At 38.5% G+C, this 25,495-nt stretch overlaps 1 protein-coding gene across 1 annotated transcript in view; it reads right to left on the reverse strand.

Moving 5' to 3' along the window:
* Positions 1–22,729, reverse strand: part of LOC124254681 (interleukin-1 receptor-associated kinase 1-like) — a 36,800-nt gene extending 14,071 nt beyond the window's left edge. The window contains exons 1-5 of the mRNA XM_046688529.1: positions 22,694–22,729; positions 5,096–5,217; positions 3,540–3,725; positions 2,149–2,268; positions 234–775 (exon numbers count right to left, since the gene is read on the reverse strand). Of these exons, the coding sequence (XP_046544485.1) occupies positions 234–775; positions 2,149–2,268; positions 3,540–3,725; positions 5,096–5,189 (942 nt within the window). The 5' untranslated portion in view covers positions 5,190–5,217; positions 22,694–22,729. The remainder of the gene's footprint in view (positions 1–233; positions 776–2,148; positions 2,269–3,539; positions 3,726–5,095; positions 5,218–22,693) is intronic.
* Positions 22,730–25,495: the final 2,766 nt, after the last annotated feature.

Here is a 25,495-nt window from a genome sequence, read left to right on the forward strand (position 1 = left end):
ATTATAATCCTAATGTTTTATTGGTCAAAACTGTAAATTTACAAGAATTTTTTTTTTTAGATTGTGTTTTACCCCATATACATTTAATAAATTGACAAAAGTAAAATACTTTTAGTATTTATATATTTTTATTTTTTCCCTCCTGCCTTTAGGTTTTCTGAGGACAAAAATCCGTAAAACAAGAAATAAAATTGGTCTGGCCTAATAAGAAAATACCTGTCTACCATGTTTACCTCGTCAAGCCTCTTAATGGCACACCTTGAACACCTCAGTAGGCCTTGATAGACAGTTCCGAACGCACCAGCACCAAGTTTATGTGAGGAACTGAATCCTTCCGTAGCCTCAAACAGTTCCTTATATTCAAAGAATGGCGTGCCTACAAGTGCAGCTGCATCATTGAAGCTCAAATTATCACTTTTCATGTAACTTTTTAAACTCTCAAATCCCTTCATTGGATCTGACTTCTCAATCGATGAAAAGTCAAAAGAAGAGGAGTCCGTGCTTTCAGATGCTTTCGAACTTTTGTTTTCTGTTGAGGAAGCAGATTCTTGAGGAACCCGTTTTCCAAACATTGAAGGTCCTGACGGGATGGAATTGGTACTTTTAGTGCCTGGAATCACTTTATCGTCATACTGTTTCTCCTTCTCGGAAACATCCACATGGATCTTGGATGACACTTTAGATTTAGTGGCTGTGACTTTTAGTTGGTTAAAGTTGATCTCGTTGGAGTTGGAATCATCCACTTGCGGTTTCGGAGGTGGTGGCTTTGGTAGATCTGGAAAAGGATATACCATAATTAACACTTAAAAATTAGGCAAAAACTAAATAAATATATTTCTGGTCCCTGTTGATATTATTTTCAAGTGTCTGCAGGATTGTCATATTTTCCCCAGAGCAGATCACTAATCTAATCTTTCCTGCAAGTATACTCTTTAAAAAGTAGGGGAACTTCATTATTAATTTACGATTGAAACAGTTGGGAGATATATCAGAGTCAATCAATGTTGATATGATAATAATGAATGTTTTGAGAGGGCATTACCACTTGCACTTCCTTATGACCATAGTTGTTTGTACAGCACTTTCTTTCGCTCTTGAAAGATGATTGGTGTTTGGTGTGAAATTTGCATGCGTAAGATTTTCATTTTCAAAAGAAAAAACAAAAACAGCTAGAAACAAACACTAACAACTGTGTGATGCAAAATGATTGTCAAAATTAATGGACTACAGTGATTTATCGACCCTCTCAAAAAACGTCACATTGCATTGTGCACGTGCATCCCATGCATTGTGTTTAGGGGTGGTGATAAAGAGAAATGGTGGTGCTTTCATAAGATGTCTGTCTTTGAAAAGTTTATTAATGCATATATTTCCTATCCCAATTGAAAGTTCAGGTTCCCCTATTTTTTTTTAAGAGTATACAAGCTGCAAATAATGCACAAGACATGACCTGGATGTGTGAGCTGGTTGTGTGATGACTGGGTGGGGGAGATTAGAAAGCCTGTCGGGAGTGTCAAGTACAATTTTAACATAGCTCCACTGAAGCTGCAGCCAGGGTATGCTATTCATGGAGACAAAGCTTTTCCTCTACACAAAATGTTTCAATTCAGGTTTGATCTAGACAGAAAAATAGCAAAATGAATAGTGTCTGCAATGTGGACCAATGATAATTGTCTCACTTCTCTTCCAGAAACACCAAACTCTACTTCAACTCATTTTCAGAGACAAAGTCTAATCTTATATCCATGGAAACAGAAGAAATAATATTTCCTGAGCAAAAAACAGCAAAATGTTTTGTAAATGTATAGTTTTCATAGTTTAAGTGCATACAATCTGCTATAATCATGATGATATACAGTGTACCTATTGGAAACATACATATAGAATATTTCCAAATATCTTCATAAGACCTTTCATGTATCAAGTTTCTTCCAGTTTCCAAATCTAATTTATATTTCATTACAAGGGATTTCTAGATTTCTCTTGCTATCTCTCTAGTTTGCTTGTTACTTCCAAGATTCAGGTATTGATTCCCCAAATGGGTACAATGTGTGAAGCCCCTTTCTGGTGTCCTCCGCTGTGATATTGCTGGAATATTGCTAAAAGCAGCATAAGACTAAACTCACTCACTAACTTGTATTTACTTACCATCTGTGTTGATGCAGGAAAGACTCGGGACTGGTCTGTTTGACGGATGTTGTTCCTCAAAGTCGCTGTTAAAGGCCTTCTCTGGCTTGTTGGAGAGCTTGGGCTCTTTAGCAGTGGCAACTAAAACATATTTTTGTTAATCATAAAGCACTGTAGGATGCTTCCTTACGGACATCAGTTTTTCAGCTATGTATACGTTTACACCAGATCTTTGCGTATCACCTACAAACGATGAGGTATGGCGGCCCATGTGTCAATGATGCTGCCATTTACTATGAAGGGTTGCATCACCTTTGGAATGGCAGAAACTAGGATTATGGGTTTGAATCCAACATTAAACCCAACAATCACAATCGCATGCTCACACCAAACAAACAGACTTAAAGTAATACAAAGTGTTAAAGGGATCTAAAAAATTGCTCTTAAAATTATGCATGCAAGCACTTGGTAATCTGTAGTGACATCGTACGAGCAATTACTGGCAGCCAGCCAAGTCACTGAATCTGAACACACAATCCAATATGGGTGTATCTTTATAAAGAGATACAGACTGCTGGGAACTTTCTCTAAACGGGATCCATGCAAAGTTTCAAGAACTGGATCTTAAAAACAAAGTAGCTTCCATCAAGCTCATAGTCAAGAATGAAGTTGACATCTCAGTGTGATAACAAAATCTCCATATCGCCATTACCAGACAGAACATTACGACATGCAAAGAGGTTGAGATGACATGAAAACTCAGGAATTCGTGCGTCTGCTTCAGAATGGAAGCCATTTTGCAAAAATGAAATTGAAAGGACCAATCTGACTAAAATCAGATGTTTTACAACAAAACATTATTTCTCTGTGTGATCATTGTGATAAACATGAAAGGTAGCGTCAATTAAAAATGGAGGATGTATTGATCACACAATCAAACTAAGGGATACATGATTTTTCAGCCAATCAGGTGTCGGTACTCTTGACCACTTAATTACCACAGTAGACAAATATTCCTTCATTAGTAAATCCATTTAGGTGTTAATGCAAACAAACAGGTGCATCAAATAGCCACAACATAAAGTATTGTCACTTTTGTCCATTTGGAACTTATTACATCGTCTCATCAGAAAGAAATCTTTTTATTTTTAGATTGTGCCAGAACCTGTTCATTTTCTAGACTGGTCATAGTGAGGGACCCCCCCAGTTTGATTTGATTTGATTTTATTGTTGTTTAATGCCGAACTCAGCAACATTCAAGCTACATGAAGGCAGTTTGTAAGCAATCAAGTCTGGGCTAGACAATCCAGTGATCAACAGCATGAGCATCAATCTATGCAATTGGGATATATTGACATGTGTCAACCTACCCTCACAGAGACTTTACAGGATGTAAAACAGTCAAAATTTACCATAATTTTCCAGGATTTGCATCTCTCGAACTCGATTGAGGACCCTCAGTTTATTATGGAGGTCTTTGACTGTGGCATTACGGCTTCCCCAGTCCCAGAGAAGAGCTTTGGTTGGGCTGCCGCTGTACTTCTGATACTCAAGCTCAAAATACTTGATCTTATCAAAGCTGTATCCTATCTCTCCAGCTGTAAGAAAAATTCAAAAGTGTCTAAGATGTTGCTTTCTGAGTTGTTGTTGTTGATCAGTTTTGTGAGGTCAGGGTGGCCACAGAGCGTCTAAAGCTACAAATGTGCACCAATGAATTGGGGATTGGAATCTCATATTTCGTCCTTATTACTAACTGACCTGGGTTTAACAACACTTTGAACAGTATTCCAGTTAGCTGACGGTATGTAGGTTTAACGAGAGAGGAAAAACCAAACTGATGCAGATTAGATGTACAGCACTTTGGTAAAACCTACAAGCAATGGGTATAGTGCTGCACATCAGGCTTTGAACCTATGTCCAGGTTCCAGGGGTGTCCAAGGGATGCAGCTACAGGCACACAGCGGCTCCTTAGACAAATATGCCACTAGTGCCCCATTACCCTGATAATGATCCTGTGCATGGGTTTCAGTAAAGTGTTACACATCCAGGACCAGCATCGCCAAATTCAGAACTTCCCCCTAAACTGGGTAGCCTAGTGGTAAAAGCGTCCGCTCATCACGCCAAAGTCCTGAGTTCAATTCTTCACACAGGTACAATGTCGATTCATCACACAGGTACAATGAAACCACCAATCATGATACCACTTCTGTGATATTCCTGGAATATTGCTAAAAATGGCATAAAACCAAACTCATGATCTCTCTCTCGCTCCTCCTAAACTGATGTATAGTGTTATCTGACTGACCAAAACTTAAAGCCAACATGTGACCCACATTAACATACGAATGTGTTTTGAAACAATATTTGTTGCATTCCTGATGGTTTTAAAAGTGTCTTCAAACATAATACAAAATGCATTCAAAGGAGTCAGTAGAAAACAAAACTCTGAAGTTACAAGAATCCTTAAGTGACTATTCTTAACCTGCTTTATAACAAACCCGCTGGCCTCATCATTTGTAAGTTACTGGCTATCTATTATACAAGTGTAGCTTTAAGCACAGAGCTATCATTCAAACTGTCAAATACCTGTCTAGAGTGTAGAATAATTGTCACGTAATCGTCGAGCTTCGTTGGCATCTATTATATACATAGATGTCTTGCTTTTTATGATCGTCTTACAGTACATCTATAGTTATACGACGCCTGATTTATATATGATGAGTATTAAGCTAGATCCGTTGATGTCGCAGCTAGATTAAATATTTGGGATTGTACTTGAATAGGAACTTCCTATCGCTACCAACATACCAGATATCATGCGTGTACGCAGTTTCTACCAATCGTGTCAACGGAATCACCGCATTGGTTCGAGTGATGTACACAAGGACGTACACTGCTTCGAAACAATCTATCATGACGTGACACTCGTTGTCTTTGATTATTGTTGAGGCATTCGAAGACAACTTACCCAGATGCTCCCATGACTTGTCTGCATCCATTGACATGATAATTTCTCTTGTAACGCCATAGGGAATCTCGTAGAGATACTTCCCCTGCGCCATATCTATGGTGGCTTGACCCGTCCTTGACCTTGGATGAAAATAACACAAAATGTGAGTGGCTGGGGCTTCCCCGTGACGTCACATCATGAATATTCATAGCGCTAACTTCCGGGTTCAACACACCGAATCGTTGCTCTTTTCTTGGACAGAATAAGGATGGTTTTAATGTGCGTATATAAGACACGGTGGAAATCTGTATACTTCGCCGTTATGACAACATACTAAATGAGCACTGTGTTTCAGCTATGATAACACTATAGCGAAGGAGGGCTTTGTTTAACGTGACCCACGAAATGAAAATAGAGATGAACAAGTCTATATGAGATTGGCCTAAAAACATCACTATCGCATGACAGATTTCTTTGAAAAGTGCATACTATACTAGGAAAAGGGGTTTGTTTGATTGCTTAAAAATCTAACCGCTTATTTGCTGTTATTTGCTGCTATGAAAGAAGTTGTAGTGTGCTGAACTCTGATTGTGATGTATATCCGATTCAGAGTTATAATCCATGATTTCAATACGTTTTACTTTTCATTAAAGTGCTTTCTAGGAACATCGTCAGTGTATTCAGCTGAACCGGCTCTGAGGAAAAGGAGTGGCGCGCTTTATGATTTGGAAATTCGCATTATTAAACAATCACGTAATCTAGTTGTAATATTGCACCATAATGAGCTGGTCACATTGTGCTGTCACACGTATTTCTCATTAAACTAGATCCCCTACAAAATTGCTCAACGTGAAAATGTTTTATCTCAAAATGCACGTGCGTGTGCGTGTGTCCGCAATAAAATAACATGTGCTGTTAGAACCATTTCCGATTCCTTCAGCAAGTACAAGACCATCAAACAAAAACAATTCTAACAATTTTAGAGAAGCAATTCATGTCACTACTGTAACAATTCCCGTTTTATCACCCAGCAAAGTAAACATACTTACTGCTGAGGCCACGGTGTGTGGTGTCAGAATAATATCAGTTTGTCCACGCACGTGCTTAATCGCGCCGAGCACGGCTTACATGAAAAGTCACTGGCATACATTAAATGTGCCACCTAATGAAATGTGATCTGCCACGAAGTACCGGCTGAAGTGTTTGTTGTTGCTTTCATCAAGGATCTGGCGATATTAACATACATTGTAATCGTCAATAGGAAATTATCATTCTCGCGAAAGGATTTCGTGACGAGGAATTTTGTTATACTTTATGGCGGAGCCACGATACTATCATGTGTGATAGGCGTGAGGACTAAATCGGTCAACCGCAATGGGAAGCTGATAACGTGTTCAGTCTGGCCCCGGGATTACATAAGTTAGAATGTAAGGATTTATAAGCCTCCGGTGTATTTTTATCGCACGAGCGGATATCTCACGGAACAATCGTGAAAGAGTTGCAACTGACACTCTATTCTATATATAAATGTTACAAACAATCATTAGTTGACCGTGACGACCGTTGTGTCATGTAATGCTATGTCATGGAATGGTTGGATGACTGGATGGATGGATGGTTGATGGATGTGTGGATGGATGGACGGACAGACGATCGAACGAACTAACGGACGAATGAATGAATGAAAAAGGAAAGAGAAAAAAAGAAATAATGACATGTACAGTAAATTACGGTTATAAAGAACTCGAAGGGACTAATCCTTTTTATTCCCTATAACTGTAGTTTCGTTGCATGCATTTCCACTAAAATATAGAGGAAGTGGACCATACCTAACTGTTGGTAGATACATACAGATGCTGTACACACTATGCTCAAACTTACACATCAATAACACATCAACTCAATATCTGCACTTAGTGCTATTTCAGAAGAAATGAGTGAGTCTGTCAACCAGATCATATGCATTGTTAAATAGCCGACCTGTAAGTATGTGACGCCGCCCTCGTATGGGGTAATAGTGAGTGTAAAGCTTTCGCTCAACCAGACGAACGCTGGTTCGATTCTCAACACTGGTGTACGCAGTGACGCTCATTATGTCCTGTTGTTTGTTTATCTGGTAGAAGGGACGTGTTGTATATCACATAATGAGTGAGTGAGTATTGTTTTACGCCGCTTTTAGCATTGTTCCAGCAATATCACAGCGGGGGACACAAGGAATGGGCTTCATACATTGTACCCATGTGGGACATGGAACCGGGTTCTTCGGCGTGACGAGCGAACGCTGTAACCACTAGACTACCACTCCGCAACATTAAGACCAGTCAGTCAACTCTATTGTAGTTGTTAAACGCTGCACTCAGCAACATTCCAGCTACATGTCATCGGCGTGTAAACATACGGGGTCTAAACCAGACAATCCACTGATTGATATAATGAGTAGCGTCCATTGCCGTCGTTGTGGGATGACAACGGTACGATGTACAATCTGAAGGTCATCGAGAATCACAACCTTGTAGTCACCCCGTACACATGAGTTGAATATGTTAACGATGCATCGGCGTTGTTGCAGCCATAGAGCGACGAGACCGCATACAAGAATATGTTATTATTGACGTATTCTAACCCGACCTCCACAGTTTTGGTTGATGTACTACGAAGCCAGTTGCCAGTTTAAGTTAAAAGGCGAACTTTGCGGGAGGGAAACGAGTTGTGTTTCCACACCACGACTGTGGAATATATGAATTTATTTATAGCAAAATTAGATGATATAAAACAATCTAACTAGCTATTCCAATTTATGGCATCAGCTTCAGCTATAAAATGTATTTTAGAGAGAAACATATATTCTGTAATAAAATATTCATAGACAGTATGTCGGTCAAGCGTTGGATGTCTACTCGATTTATGAAACGGCGCACGTGTTTCATTTAAAAGGGCAGAAAAGGGCTCTTATCATACCTTTTGTCATTCTCCAATCTGTCTATCAAGCCCATTCTGTCTCACAGCTCCTGGATCAAATCACTTCCTTCAACACCGCCCTTTAAGTAACACATACACTTCACATAAAAGCAAGTCTCGATTTTCCTCAGGTTCAGGATCTGAATATTCAACCTCAATTAAACCCCTTTTCGTATTTAATGGAGTCATTTGTATCTACCCAAATTACACAATTTCAGAGACTAAGCGTTAGATTCCGACTTTTACACCAACTGTCATACACGGACCAAACACTGCATCAGATCTAACACGTGACCTGAGCATAGCGGGCTGATCAGGGGATTCCCCTAGAATTTCTAGTAATTCCGCACGTGTGTGCTTGTCACGCTCTAATAAAGAACTTCGTGACTCCTAAACATCGATGTATATATAATTATTTAGTCTTTGAATGGCACCTAGAATTCATATGTACAGCGTCAGTGAAAGCTACACGAGGCTATTGACATCGGGAGATTCCAACAAGGCACCAACAGTCACCAAGGAACGTACCTGTCCAGCGCTTGGGACTTACAATAGCGCTTGAATTAAACATCTGTGTCTTCCATTCAGATGGCTTGCATAATATCAACACCAAACACCACCACCCCGATCCATAGTCTCCCAGAGCGTTATATTACCCCTAGTGGCTTTTTGGGTGGGTGTTTTTTCACCTATCAGAACTGGTTGTCAGGTTCGCTGTCTTTGTGACACATGTCATCGTATCCCAGTTGATCGATGCTCATGCTGTTGATCACTGGTTTATCTATTTACAGACCGATATCTCTGAGTGCGGCGTTGAACACGAACAAACAAACAGAAACAAACACCTGTCCGTACCTGGGTTTACTCCTGATTTCTGTTTGCCCAATCAGCTACTGGCCTTCTTTGTCAGTGTCCATCTTGGTTATCTTATCGCTGTTGTTTGTTTCACATGTACATATACAGCTATGTGCTTTCATCTTTCATTCACCCGATCAAGGAGTAAGAATACTCCACAATACCTCGTGTTCCTCATGCAAAAACACAATTTGACATATATAGTCCCCCACACTCAGTCTATGTAGAGTTATATGTACATTATACTTACTTAATGTACTCGAACTTCTAGCTTTCTAGATTGTCCTGGTAACAGACACCTCCTGCCGTTTAACTAGTATAGGACTAGTTGTAACGAAAGCCATATATTACAAGTTGGTGTTGTGTGTCCCATCTCAACAGGAAGCGTGACTAATGCTCGGTCATAGTTCAAAGCGTAGAATATCATAGGAGCAGCCTCTGTGATGTTAAGTTGTATTCATTAAATATTAATGATGTGCATCAGCGATTCTGACCGACCAACCGATCCCGTTACTCGCCTCTCAGACAAGCACATGCCTGGCTTGCTCAAGACCAATTCTAACAGTGCCGGTTGCCATATATGGCATGTAAGGTGTTATGGTTAGGTTAGAGGGTAAGCAGCCAAGAGAGTTGAACGTCCTCTTTTTGGGCTCCGTTAATAAAGGCTTTATTAAAGCGGATGTAGAGATAAGGTGATCGTAATCCCCATACTTTCATGTCGGCTTTGGATAGTCGTATCGCTAAGGTTGCTTTGTGGAAGGGGGGTCTGGACGAAGCCGACGTATGTCGTCAGTTATAATTACGACACAGCATTCAAATCTTCATATTTTATTATTGAACGCAGCAACCGGTAATATTCCAGCTCTTGGAGGACAGCCTGTAAATAATCGAGTTTGGGCCAGATAATCAATGATTTATAATTAGACCAACGATCCGGCTGTCGAGGCTGGAATCAACGAGTGAGTGAGTTTAGTTTTACGCCGCTTTTAGCAACATTCCAGCAATATCACGGCGGGGACACCAGAACAGGGCCTTTCACATTGTACCCATATGGGGAATCGAACCCGGGTCTTCAACGCGACGAGCGAACAACGCGACAACCATTAGACTACCCGCAAGGATCAACAGAGTCACTGAGGTGCGTGTCCCAATCCAGTAAGTCGCGCCTCTTAAACGTTGCCGGTAAACGTGAAGTTACTGGAATCTGATAAATCAGTTTAAGCGACTGCTACGGGTGTTGTTGGGCTAGGTTACCCTAACTTTGAGGACGATGAATTGAATTTGAAACCGAAAGAGCTGATATGCAGATAAAAAGGGGTACAATATTGCTGTGGACTAACATTTTCCTTCCGTGATGTAAATACTGTTGTCATCCAATCCCCGGACAAAGGCATCCATTAAGTCCGTGTCTGACTTTCCTAACAGACTAGCCGTCTCGGTCAAGTCCGCCAAGTAAGCATCTACAGTTTCCGTAGGGGATAGCTTTCTACTCACAAATGTTTCCAAAAGGGCCCAACGGTCTGTCGGATGAACATACTTTTCCTTAAACAATTTCTCAATCTCATCGAAACGGATAATTTCTTCCTCTGCGGATTCCATTAGATCTCGGAACCATAGATATGCCGCGTCCTTCAAGAAGAGCGGGAAAACTTCAATTTTCTGCGCATGAGTCCACTTTTTATAATTGCCAAAATGAATAAAACGGTCAAGCCACTCGGCAGCATGAGACGAGTCTCTCTACCTGTGAAATGTTCTGGCATTAAAGTGGAATCGCCCATATTGAATTCAGGGGCAGAAATAGAACTACTGGAAGATGACAAATCTAAAGAAGAAAATGAAAATTCTAAATCTTCCTGAGAAAGAGATACGGAGAGGTCCGGAGGAGCAGTTTGAGGGTGATCGTTAAGGGGGTTAGAAAACTGAAACAGCGGTAGCGTTATACCAAGGCGGGTCGGATTAGTAAAAATGTTGAAAGTGATGGGACGAAAGATTGGACTGTCATATGATGTAGATGCATCTGAATCATTCTCACGAGACATTACAATTCCAAATACCCTAAGAAGAAAACTGCAGGTAACATATCCGATCCGCGAAAAGGGAACCTACCGTCGTCAAACGTCCGCGCAAGCGAATGAAAGGGTAGGAACGACCATAAGAAAAATAGCAATGGGAATCGTCTTAAACATTTTGTTCAAGAAAATCCGCAATCTCCACCATGTCGTAACTGGCGTTTGGGTGTTAGTAAACCCTACCCCAGTTACCTGTTAATTATGGTCGTTCCACATTGTTCGGGGAGATGTTGCTATGGCGCTCCACTCGCTTGGTCCGTTGCCGGATGCTAAGTCGGGGAGTGAGGGGGGGTCGGACGACCGTGACTCCCAACTAGCCACATAACATTCATGTACTGGCACACATACATTCATAGATAAACGCAACACCAAGTTTATACTCACATAGTTTTACTCTGTCTCAGTCCATCTCTCTAACTACAACTTCATCAACAGACAGGATAGGCTCGTACCACACAGATAACTGAGTGACGTGGACTGGCTTCGGTCACTTAAAAGCGCGCACACTCGCTCAGTGCCAAACCTATCTTTTTATATGGTTCGAGCCTGGCCTGATCCTGATCACCTGTTTCAACCCATCGTTTTGATTCGTTAATCCTATATCCGTCCCAGTTCTCATGAATATTATGATTGGAAAATTATCGGTAAATACAGTTCGGTAACTCCCCCAATATTGATTGATTTATTATTGGGTTCTGTCTCAAGCGATATATATATTTCTAACTTACGACTAACGCCATTCTCTTTAGACTTTCTGTCTCCCAACAATGTCTGGGCGTTATCTAACATGAGCCAAACTGTAACTCTATATACGGAGTCTGATGTAATTGTCTTACTGCTTTAGGGATGCATTTTTTACCTTATAACAATACATGCTGAGGCCGTCAAACGAGTTGTATGATCCAGAGGTGGTCATTCCCATTTGAAACCTCTTATTGACATCAAAGTTGACATTTTCATGAATGCTGTATATCTTTTGATATAATCTAATAAAAGTCGCTGTTAGTTCTGTATACAAACGTACAACTCTTTTCTGTGCGTGGCATAGAGGGGATATTGCAGTGTATATCTCTCCGAATGACAAAGTCGTTATATTTTGTTTGGGTCACATATATAATAAACGATTATCGTAATATTCTATTATCTATATGGCGGCGGTCTGTTAATAATCGAGCCTGGTCCAGACAATCCAGTGATCAACAGCATGAACATCGATCAACGCAATTGGGATACGTTGACATGTGTCAACCAAGTCAGCGAGTCTGACCACCGATCCCGTTAGTCGCCTCTTTATTACGACAAGCAGGATTTACTGAAGGCCAAATCTAATCCGGTTCTTCACGAGTAATAAAATTCGTTATAAATCCCCTTATACGTGGACTCATGGCTTCATACTCTGGGGAATGACAGCCTAGAGCGTCATGTCAGACGTCGTTCAATTTACAACATACTTGGCGACTTTTACTCGACTTTAACTAGCACGAAAGGCGATGTTTACGCAGGCATGTACAATCTGACATATTTTCATGATCCGTTGTAGTTAAGGATAATTCATACGGTTCATAATTCCCTTTCTGTCCGCGGGTATACTTCGTAAAGGTGAGTGAGTCGGTTGGATTTACGACCGTTTTGAACATTAAGTCGTGTGTTAGGGACTGGCCGTTTATTGTCACTGGTCCGAGGACTGTATCACATTTTGCAGACAACATAACATATTCTGTATCGTATTTTCGCTGTCTTCAATAAATGACTAGTCCCTATATAACGTTCAACGTTTTAGAAAAAACAAACAGAACTAGGTCATTTTCAAGATGTTTTCACAATTCTTCAGTTTATAGTAATGAAATACAATTTCAACATATATTATCGACTTTTTTATGGTAGGAAAATTTAAGTTTAGAAGAAACAAGCTCGATCAGCGAGGGCCACATGGCTTAAAATATTTGTATTTACATTGTGGTACAGTAGTTTTACGATGTACGTTTATTTTTGAGATTGTTGATTGTTTTACCTTTGGCTTTTGTATTGGAAACATTGTTTACATTTGCCTTTCTTGTTTTACTTTGGTTGAAATCCCTCTTTATTTCACTGTGTTAACTTTGATTTACCTTTGTCTTTGTTTTACTGCTTTAGCTTTGATTAACCTTTGTCTGTGTTTTACTGCTTTAGCCTTGATTTACCTTTGTCTTTGTTTTACTGTTTTAGCTTTGATTTACCTTTGTCTTTGTTTTACTGCTTTAGCCTTGATTTTTGTTTTGTTTTGTCTTTGTCTTTGTTTTACTGCTTTTAGCCTTGATTTACCTTTGTCTCTGTGTTTTACTGTTTAGCTTTGATTTTACCTTTGTCTTTGTTTTACTGCTTTAGCTTTGATTTACCTTTTTCTTTTTTTTTATTGCTTTAGCTTTGATTTACCTTTGTCTTTGTGTTTTACTGCTTTTTTAGCTTGATTTACCTTTGTCTGTGTTTTACTGTTTAGCTTTGCCCATGTCTGTGTTTTACTGTTTTAGCTTTGATTTACCTTTTGTCTGTGTTTTACTGTTTAGCTTTGCTTTTTTACCCATGTTTGTGTTTTACTGTTTTAGCTTTGATTTACCTTTTTCTGTGTTTTACTGTTTTAGCTTTGATTTGCATTCGTCTGTGTTTTACTGTTTTAGCCTTGATTTACCTTTGTCTGTGTTTTACTGTTTAGCTACTTTTTAGCTTTGATTTTGATTTACCTTTGTCTTTGTTTTACTGTTTTAGCTTTGATTTACCTTTGTCTTTTTTTTACTGTTTTAGCTGTTTTAGCTTTGATTTGATTTACCTTTGTCTTTGTTTTACTGTTTTAGCCTTGATTTACCTTTGTCTTTGTTTTACTGTTTTAGCTTTGATTTACCTTTGTCTTTGTTTTACTGTTTTAGCTTTGATTTACCTTTGTCTTTGTTTTACTGTTTTAGCTTTGATTTACCTTTCTGTCTTTGTTTTTTTACTGTTTTAGCTTTGATTTACCTTTGTCTTTGTTTTACTGTCTTTTTTACTGTGTTAGCTTTGATTTACCTTTTGTCTTTGTTTTACTGTTTAGCTTTTGATTTACCTTTGTCTTTGTTTTACTGTTTTAGCCTTGATTTACCTTTTGTCTGTGTTTTTACTGTTTTAGCCTTTGATTTACCTTTGTCTTTGTTTTACTGTGTTAGCTTTGATTTACCTTTTGTCTTTGTTTTTACCTTTGTCTTTGTGTTTTAGCTTTGATTTACCTTTGTCTTTGTTTTACTGCTTTAGCTTTGATTTACCTTTGTCTTTGTTTTACTGTGTTTAGCTTTGATTTACCTTTGTCTTTGTTTTACTGTTTTAGCTTTGATTTACCTTTGTCTTTGTTTTACTGTTTTAGCTTTGATTTACCTTTGTCTTTTTGTCTTTGTTTTACTGTTTTAGCTTTGATTTACCTTTTACCTTTGTCTTTGTTTTACTGTTTTAGCTTTGATTTACCTTTTGTCTTTGTGTTGTTACTGTGTTTAGCTTTGATTTACCTTTGTCTTTGTTTTTACTGTGTTAGCTTTGATTTACCTTTGTCTTTGTTTTTTTACTGTTTTAGCTTTGATTTACCTTTGTCTGTTTTACTTTGTTTTGATTGTGTTAGCTTTTGATTTACCTTTGTTTTACTTTGTTTTTACTGTTTTTAGCTTTGATTTACCTTTGTCTTTGTTTTACTGTGTTAGCTTTGATTTACCTTTGTCTTTGTTTTAGCTTTGAGCTTTGATTTACCTTTGTCTTTGTTTTACTGTGTTTAGCTTTGATTTACCTTTGTCTTTGTTTTACTGTGTTAGCTTTGATTTACCTTTGTCTTTGTTTTACTGTGTTAGCTTTGATTTACCTTTGTCTTTGTTTTACTGCTTTAGCCTTGATTTACCTTTGTCTTTGTTTTACTGTGTTAGCTTTGATTTACCTTTGTCTTTGTTTTACTGTTTTAGCTTTGATTTACCTTTGATTGTTTTACTGTTTAGCTTTTGATTTACCTTTGTCTTTGTTTTACTGTGTTAGCTTTGATTTACTTTTGTCTTTGTTTTTTTACTGTGTTAGCTTTGATTTACCTTTGTCTTTGTTTTACTGCTTTAGCCTTGATTTACCTTTGTCTTTGTTTTACTGTGTTAGCTTTGATTTACCTTTGTCTTTGTTTTACTGCTTTAGCCTTGATTTACCTTTGTCTTTGTTTTACTGTGTTAGCTTTGATTTACCTTTTTGTCTGTGTTTTTTTGTTTGCTTTTAGTCTTTTTTACCTTTTTTACTGTTTTAGCCTTGATTTACCTTTGTCTCTTTTTTTACTGTTTTAGCTTTGATTTACCTTTGTCTTTGTTTTACTGTTTTAGCCTTTGATTTACCTTTTGTCTTTGTTTTTACTGTGTTTAGCTTTGATTTACCTTTGTCTTTTGTCTGTTTTAGCCTTGATTTACCTTTGTCTTGTTTTAGCCTTTGATTTACCTTTGTCTTTGTTTTACTGTTTTAGCCTTGATTTACCTTTGTCTGTGTTTTACTTTTGTCTTTGTTTTACTGTTTTTTAGCTTTGATTTTTACCTTTGTCTTTTGTCTTTGTTTTACTGTTTTAGCCTTGATTTACCTTTGTCTTTGTTTTACTGTTTTAGCTTTGATTTACCTTTTGTCTTTGTTTTACTGTTTTAGCCTTGATTTACCTTTGTCTTTGTTTTACTGTTTTAGCTTTGATTTACCTCCTTTGTCTTTGTTTTTTACTGTTTTAGCTTTGTTTTACCTTTTTGTCTTTGTTTTGTTTTACTGTGTTAGCTTTGATTTACCTTTGTCTTTGTTTTACTGCTTTTAGCCTTGATTTACCTTTGTCTTTGTTTTACTTTTGTTTTATTTACCTTTGCTTTGATTTACTGCTTTAGCCTTGATTTACCTTTGTCTTTGTTTTACTGTTTTAGCTTTTTTACTTTGTCTTTAGCCTGTTTTAGCTTTACCTTTGTCTTTGTTTTTACTGTTTTAGCTTTGATTTACCTTTGTCTTTGTTTTACTTTGTTACTTTGTGTTAGCTTTGATTTACCTTTGTTGATTTTTTGTTTTACTGTTTTAGCCTTTGATTTACCTTTGTCTTGTTTGTTTTACTGTCTTTAGCTTTGATTTTGATTTTTTTGTCTTTGTTTTACTGCTTTAGCTTTGATTTTACCTTTTGTCTTTTGTTTTACTGTGTTAGCTTTGATTTACCTTTGTCTTTGTTTTTACTGCTTTAGCTTTGATTTACCTTTGTCTTTTTGTTTTACTGTTTTAGCTTTGATTTACCTTTGTCTTTGTGTTTTACTGCTTTAGCCTTGATTTACCTTTGTCTTTGTTTTACTGTTTTAGCTTTGATTTACCCTTGTCTTTTGTTTTACTGTTTTAGCTTTGATTTACCTTTGTCTGTGTTTTACTGTTTTAGCTTTGATTTACATTTGTCTGTGTTTTACTGTTTTAGCCTTGATTTACCTTTGTCTGTGTTTTACTGTGTTAGCTTTGATTTACCTTAGTCTGTGTTTTACTGTTTTAGCTTTGATTTACCTTTGTCTTTGTTTTACTGCTTTTAGCTTGATTTACCTTTGTCTTTGTTTTACTGTTTTAGCCTTGATTTACCTTTGTCTTTGTTTTACTGTTTTAGCTTTGATTTACCTTTGTCTTTGTTTTACTGTTTTAGCTTTGATTTACCTTTGTCTTTGTTTTACTGTTTTAGCTTTGATTTACCTTTGTCTTTGTTTTACTGCTTTAGCCTTGATTTACCTTTGTCTTTGTTTTACTGTGTTAGCTTTGATTTACCTTTGTCTTTGTTTTACTGCTTTAGCCTTGATTTACCTTTGTCTTTGTTTTACTGTGTTAGCTTTGATTTACCTTTGTCTTTGTTTTACTGCTTTAGCCTTGATTTACCTTTGTCTTTGTTTTACTGTTTTAGCCTTGATTTACCTTTGTCTTTGTTTTACTGTTTTAGCTTTGATTTACCTTTGTCTTTGTTTTACTGTTTTAGCTTTGATTTACCCTTGTCTTTGTTTTACTGCTTTAGCTTTGATTTACCTTTGTCTTTGTTTTACTGTTTTAGCCTTGATTTACCCTTGTCTTTGTTTGCATGTAACTCAGCCTTCATGAGAGACGGACCCGTGAAGATCCGGGTAAGAATTAGTTTTCAGCAACCTTGGCTTAATTGTGTGAGACGACTAATAGGATCGGATGGCCAGGCTCACTGACATGATTGTTGCATGTCATCGTTTCCTAATTACGTAGATCGATGCTCATGATGTTAGTCACTGGATTGTCTGGTCCAGGCGCGATTATTTACAGACCGTCGCCATATAGCTGGAATATTGCTGATTCTTGTGTGTTATCTTAACTTTATCTTTGTTCGTTATATTTCGTCATCAGTATGCAGTGACCCGGGTGTTTTCCCGAGGCTAGCTGTACTCTCCTTATCTTACTAGGGTCGACTGTGTCATTTTCATTGCTATGACTCCTCGGTAGTTAATTATCTGCAAGTAACTTCTGGTCATGAGGACGGCCGTGACGTCGCAAGTAGACACTGCCGATGCATGTAACTCAGCCTTCATGAGAGACGGACCCGTGAAGATCCGGGTAAGATTTAGTTTTCAGCAACCTTGGCTTAATTGTGTGAGACGACTAATAGGATCGGATGGCCAGGCTCACTGACATGAGTGTTGCATGTCATCGTTTCCAAATTGCGTAGATCGATGCTTATGATGTCAGTCACAGGATTGTCTGGTCCAGGCGCGATTATTTACAGACCGTCGCCATATAGCTCGAATATTGAGTACGGCGTAAAACAATATACAAACAGAACCCCTGTGAGACGCGCACTAACATGTTCATAGGGTAACAGGATATGGGGCAGAGGGCTAAGGTTGGACTGAGATAAACAAACATGAACCAGTGAAACAGACGTAGCCGTGAATTCAGCGTGTCGTGAGCGTATTGTCTTGAACAAAAGAACGTGTCATGAGCGTATTGTCGTGAACTATAGAGCGCCTCGTTGGTCAAGCCTAGAATTGAGAGTGTCTTGAGTCTGGTCTTAAACTATAGAGCGTATCGTGAGTGTATTGTGGAACTATAGAGCGCCTCGTTGGTCAAGCCTTGAATTGAGAGAATCTTGAGTCTGACCTTTAAGTATAGAGCGTATCGTGAGTGTATTGCGGAACTATAGAGCGCCTCGTTGGTCAAGCCTTGAATTGAGAGTGTCATGAGTCTGACCTTTAGCTATAGAGCGTATCGTGAGTGTATTGTGGAACTATAGAGCGCCTCGTTGGTCAAGCCTTGAATTGAGAGTGTCATGAGTCTGACCTTTAACTATAGAGCGTATCGTAAGTGTATTGTGGAACTATAGAGCGCCTCGTTGGTCAAGCCTTGAATTGAGAGTGTCTTGAGTCTGACCTTTAACTATAGAGCGTATCGTGAGTGTATTGTCTTGAATACCTAAACTAACTCATGATATAAGTGGTAGTTTATATACATAGAACACCCCTCTCTCCCTCCCCATCGCAACCCCGACCCCCATCGTTGTACTTGAGAGGAAAAGGATGTTAAATGTCCTGATGCTGTGAAATCTACGGAAATCATCAGCTTTTCACTCGCACACATCCGATAAACGACATCCTCGTGAATGTGACCGTTGCCACCGACTTGGCTCCTAACTGAGCGGTATATGTACAATAACTGACGACACCAGATGAAGGCGGAAAGAATGTTACATGTCAACTTGCCACCATTTGTCCGCAGATCTGAGGGGAAGAAATTTAGCTGTTATAATGTTCAAATAATGCTGATTAAAGGGACCCGGGAAATGTTAAGTTAATCATTTAAGGAAGTGATGTGTTTGGCATCACTAGTGTACCTATTGTAGATTTGGGCAGTAAGGCGATTGTTCGCGTTATACGGACAATAGATATATTCTACAGAGCAAACTGACGGGTAAAAGAACGCCAAAATTACAAACGTTCGCAAAACGCTACTGCATGGTTTGCAAGAGTAGCTGCAACACCATATACCTCAATACATCACTATCTGTCTGTCTGTCTGTCTATTTGTCTCTCGCTGTCTGTCTATCTGTCTATCTGTTCAACTTGTCTCTCAGTCCGTCTATCCATCTATCTATCTATCTGTCTGTCTGTATGCCTGTCTGTCGATCTATCTGTCTCTGTCTTTCTGTCTTTCTATCTGTCTGTCTGTCTATCTGTCTCTGTCTGTCTGTCTTTCTATCTGTCTGTCTGTCTGTCTATCTTTATTACCTACAAGGGCGAAAATATCGGGGTTCATATTTTTCATACGATGCCCTTGGGTAAAATATCACTTTGTCATGGTGACGTGACGTCATGAACAATGATATAACATCACGTTTCTCCTGTGAAGTTGCGTTCTACATGCGACGACGGCGGGTAGCTAGTCTATTATATGTTTGAAAGTAAATTTGGGTCTATTTTCCTCAATTTGACGACTTCCATAATAAACAGGTGAGCTATTCTTGAAACGTTCGTAACCCTACGAACGTCTTAAGTCCATTCTTAACATATTGGCTACGATCAAAGTTAAGAATTCTTAGGTCGACGAACGTTTCGAGGTGAGGTGAAGTTGAGTTAAACGTCGTGCTAGCCCACTCATGCCGCAGTGAAGCATGAATACCCCACTCAGACACATTATACTGACTCCGAGCCGACCAGTCCTTGTTGTACCCATTAATGCCGTGCCGAGCGCCAAGCAGGGACCAAGAAGTACCATATTTTAACGTGTTTTGGTATGACGTGGTCGGGGATCGAACCCGCAACCTTCCACTCTCCGGGCGGACGCTCGAACCACTACACCACGGAGGCGGTCGAACGTTTTGAGAATAAGGGCCCAGAATATTATATTCGTGCTCATATCATGCTATGTTTACGACACTCGTGCCTAAATATCGGTATATCGGGAAATACCAACATTTAGGCACTCGTGTCGTGAACATAGTATGTCATGGGCACTCATATAATATGCTCTATATCTGTTGGAATAACGGACTACTGACATTTAATGGTGCATTGATAAAACTTGGTGATCAGATAATTTAGAATAGTTACTTCAGGACAGAAAGGACTTAACAAAATACTGCATCTAAGTGCATGTATTATGTCGCTCACGCGATACCTACTTGAGGCGTATTTTAACCCAATATATGGTATATTCTGGCACGTTCCACGTGACTTTGCGTGGGCGGCAATGCGATACATCCATCACCTCGCCTACAGAGACCACGACAAACACAAGCAGTCGCCTCACATTGATGTCGTGGGTGGATCAGGAAGTTATACAGTAAACGTGTAGTAATAATTTATTCAATCCTTTTCATTGTCATTCTCATGATACAAAATGATGCAATATTCCCTATGCATGTCAGAAATTGTTTTGGTTGATGAAATTTTCGGAACAACCCAAAACGGTATTTTTGTCTCTTAGCCAAATTTGTAGGCTTGACGTGTGTAAATATGTGTGTGGAAAGCACGGTATTACACTGGGCCAAACATTTCACAGATCAGGTGCACTAAGATCTCAGTAGCGTTAACTTTACTCACTATGCACTAAGATATCAGCAGCGTCAACTTTACCCACTATGCATTAAGATATCAGCAGCGTCAACTTTACCCACTATGCATTAAGATATCAGCAGCGTCAATATTTGCCACCAGCAACTTCTCACACGCAACACAAACACCATAAATGGTCCTACAATGTCAAGTCATCATGAATGGAAATTGAAATGACTAGTTTCGAAACAACAGTTTCGATATGGCGACCTACTGTCACGCCGGACAGTTATCGCATGACTAATGATATCAGACGGGGAAACATAGACTCTTTGTCACCATCTGTAAATGACCATTAAAGAGAACCCTTTATCACTTTTTCCGTCTAGAACTACTTCTCTTAGCAACACGAAAGTTCAAAACTGCAGATTTGTCTTCAGTACTAGACACCACTGTGTGATACCCTGAAACACAGACTCGCTGTCAACATTAGTAATTACCATTGAAGTAAACCCAAATCACTTTCGTTTCCGCCTGGAAAGCAACAAGAACGTTCAAAGCTGCAGATTTGTCTTCAGTACAAGACACCAATGTGACATAACAAAAACCAGTTTCAGTAGTAGATCTATGAAATCATAGAATATATACTTATTGCCTGATAAAGAGGGCATTTTGATGAAGAGAACAAAACAATTTATTTTGAGTGTAGATTGCCCTCTACACCATACACTGTGATTTTTCAATGCGTAGTATCATCACCCCAATATCACAAGCAAGGTACAGAAGAAACGAGAAACACGGTTATGCCATATACCTTTAACCGTCAACAAGGTGGCGGGTGACCTGGTGTTTGAAGCGTTCGTTCGTCGAACCGAACACCCGGGTTCGATTCCCTATACATATAGGTACAATGTGTGAAGCCAATTTCTTGAGTCCCCTGATCAGGTATTGCTGAATATTGATAAAGGCGATACTCACTCACTTACTCACTCACTCCAAGCATACAGTATCTATCCCCTAACATATTCAGTCTGCCTAAATTATTTGGTAGTTATGGTACTTGGTCATATTCTCAAGTACCATATATCTCGCCGACATTTGTTAAATGAGCACACTGGGGTTCGCGTAGATGGGATGGATTGGTAAATTCAGAAACTAATATATGTTGAGTTACAATATTAAATGGTGGTTTCATTGATACCAGAGAATCACTAAAGTAGATCGGGGGATATCATGATATACACATTTGGACACTCTTGTAACACATACTAGACTGGCACAGTCTATATTATTATTTAAGTTTATAACACTATCTGAAATACTATCAATACCAAGCAAACAACTTCAAAATTTCAACAAAAATCAAACTAAGATATCATTTAAACATTTGATGATATGAAGGCTTCCTTTTTTTCCATTCGGGACATGAGGGAATAGAATGCATATATAATCTCATACGTTATTTACACATATTCATTTAGAAAAATGGAAAGCTAAAATGAATTTTGACATGAAATACTTATACATGATGGAATTTTTAAATCTGCCCTTTCCCCGTGCTAGGAGTAATTTACATTCAGACTATTCTGTAGTGAGGGAGATAATCTTCGAAGCGTATACTCTAAAGCTGTGTTGTTAATGACACTGGCGTCCATAAATTGTCTCTCCTTTGTGTATCACTTCTAAATCCTGATTCAAATACTGTTAGTGTTGTGGATATAGCCACGTTCAGTCAATCAAGTGTACAGCAACTTACAACTGATAAAATTTGAAAAGATAGACAATAAATGCGTGTCTATTTGATCATCAAACCTATTTTTCGAGCAAAAGTAGCATTTTTAAAATATTGATAAAAGAGACGTAAAACTATACTCATACATGCACTATTTCCTTCTTTCCTGAAAATATGAGACCCGTGAAGATCCGTTTTAGAATTGTTCTTCAGCAACACATGTTTGTCGTAAGTGGCGACTAACGGGATCGGGTGGTCAGGCTCGCTGACTTGGTTGACACATGTCATAGGTTCCCAATTGCGCAGATCAATGCTCATGCTGTTGGTCACTGGATTGTCTGGTGCAGACTCGAGTACTTACAGACCGACGCCATATAGCTGGAATATTGCTGAATGCAGCATTAAACAACAAACTTTAGATACGAAAATGGACGTGTTTGGAAACCTACACTATTGTAAACAACTGTTATATAAATAAATTGCGCATTACCTGTCATCTTCTTTTTCTCTCCCTGGGATTGGGTGGAATGCGCCCGACTATGAGAAAAACAGAAATGCCACAAACACTTCTGGATTACTTTATATCTACTACTACAACAACTACTACTCTATTTAACTACTACTACTACTACTGGCTACAACTACTACTACTACTACTACTACTACTACTACTATACTACTACTACTACTACCACTACTACTACTATACTAAACGTCTACTCACGTTAAACTTATACTCACCAGAGTCCTACTAACCTCTGCTATTGAAATACTCTACTACTACAAAAGATCTACTCACTACCATACATCTCCCACCACTACTAAGACAACAGGGCGGTGGTTTGAAGTGGTTGCTAAGGCGTCTGCCTCGTCATGAAGACCTGGGTCTGATTCACATGGGTGGGCTTCATCGAGTTGCAAAGCTACGCAGGCCCATTTCTGGTGTTCCCCGCCGTGATATTAGTTGTTTTGGAATATTGTTAAAAGTGTGGCGTGTAAAACCAAACCTTCCACCCACTCACTCACCAAGACAATAACACTCACTAATTACTACACTCCACTACTACTCCAATTCACTACTACTTCAAATGGCTCACTTTCCCTCTTCCACCACTATTACTACTACTACTAATACTACTACTAGAACAACTACCACACTACATCACCAATCACTACATTTACCACTCACTACGTCATGACAAGAGCACCTAACAACTCTACCACCACTACACATCTCTCACCACTAAGACTACAATAACTACTCACCACTTACTCACTAATACTACTTCTTCACCACCACCTCACTACTCACTACTACTACCACTACCAACTCACCACTACATCTACCAATCTACTACAGCACCCACTACACACCACTACACCGTCTACCACGACATTACATAATACTAAATACAACCCCTAAATACCACTACACATCTTCACCACTACTAAGACAAATCAATAACTACTACTACCACTACTACTTACTACTACATTACTTACTACTTCTTCACTTACTACTACTTACTCTACATACTTACTTCCACTACATTTCACTTCTTCTACTTCCTACTATTTTTCCTCTTCTACCACTACTTCTACTACTTCTACTTACCATTACATCTCTTTTACTACAATAACAGTGACCTCCACTATATATACTCTGCTTCTATCCAACGTCTACCATTGACACATAGCACCTACTACAACTTCTCCTACCACCACTAAGACAACAATAACCACTACTTTACTACTACTCACTACTTCCATCTACTACTCTTCACTACTAAATTTAATACCATCTATTACTACTACTATTTCACTACTACTTACTACTACTTCAATTTCATTTCCTCACTACTTACTCCCACTCTACTTTCACTAATACTTTACACTCCCTCACTACTACTCAATTCTACTTACTACTTAACTTACCATCCACTTCTACTACTACTTCCTCCACTACTTCTACTACTTACTTCCTCTCTACCACTACTTTACTACACTACTGCTACTATTACTAGCATTCTTACTACTAAGCAATAAAGATTCTATCACTACTTTATATACTCTCACTACCGTCTTCTATGACAGGATAACTGTCACAACTTCTACTACCACTACACATCCTCCTACCACTACTAAGACAACAATAATCCACTACTACTTACTACTACTTCCCTTTTACTTCTACTACACTACTTATCTTCCTACTTTCTACTCTCTTACTACTAAATTCTCTCTACTACTTATTTACTACTACTACTACTTCTTCTACTAATCTCACTTCCATTTCCTCTCTACTTTCACTACCACTACTCTTCTACTACTACTACTATACTACTACTTTTCACTACAACAACAGCACCCCACTAAGCATTTACTAATTACAACGTCTACTACTACAAGAGTGTGATAATACAACTTTACTACTATACACATCTTCTACCACTACTAAGACTTCACTACTACTACTTCTACACATCTACTACTACTTACTATTTTTCCTCTTTCTACTTCACTACTACCACTTACTACTTTCATTTAGCTACTCTTACTACTACTTAATTAATTTTACTCTACTACTTCACATTTACTTCCAAGACTACACTTTCTTTACTACTTATACTACTCACTTCTACTACTTCTACTTGCACTCTCACACTTCATTCCTCTTCTTTCACTACATACTTACTAATACTACTACCACTTCTACTCTTCTTCTACTAATTACTTTTCATTTCTTCCTTCTTCTACCACTACTACTCATTACACTTACTCTACTACATCTACTACTACAAATAACAGCACTCTACTACATTTACTCACTCATCAACGTCTACTTTCATGACAAGAGTACCCTAATACAACTTCTACTACTCACTCACACATCTCCTACCACTACTTTGTCAAGACAACAATAACTACTTACTACTACTTATTACCCTTTACTACTCACTACTCACTATCTTACTACTACATCACTTTCTCACAATGAAGCACCACTACTCACTACTAACTTCACTACTACTACCCCATACTACTACTACTACTACTACTACTACTACTACTTACCACTACTTCACCACTACTACTCTTCTACTACTGCTACTTACTTCTCCCTTTCCTACTAATACTACTTCACTTTCTACTACTACTACTACACTACTACTACTACTACTACATCTACTACTACAACAACAGCACCTACTACATTTACCACTACAACGTCTACTTTCATGACAAGAGCACCTAATATATAACTTCTACTACCACTACACATCTCCTACTC

Source organism: Haliotis rubra, unplaced genomic scaffold (assembly GCF_003918875.1).
Source record: "Haliotis rubra isolate DU_JTF1 unplaced genomic scaffold, ASM391887v1 Scf58, whole genome shotgun sequence".
Classification (NCBI taxonomy): domain Eukaryota; kingdom Metazoa; phylum Mollusca; class Gastropoda; order Lepetellida; family Haliotidae; genus Haliotis; species Haliotis rubra.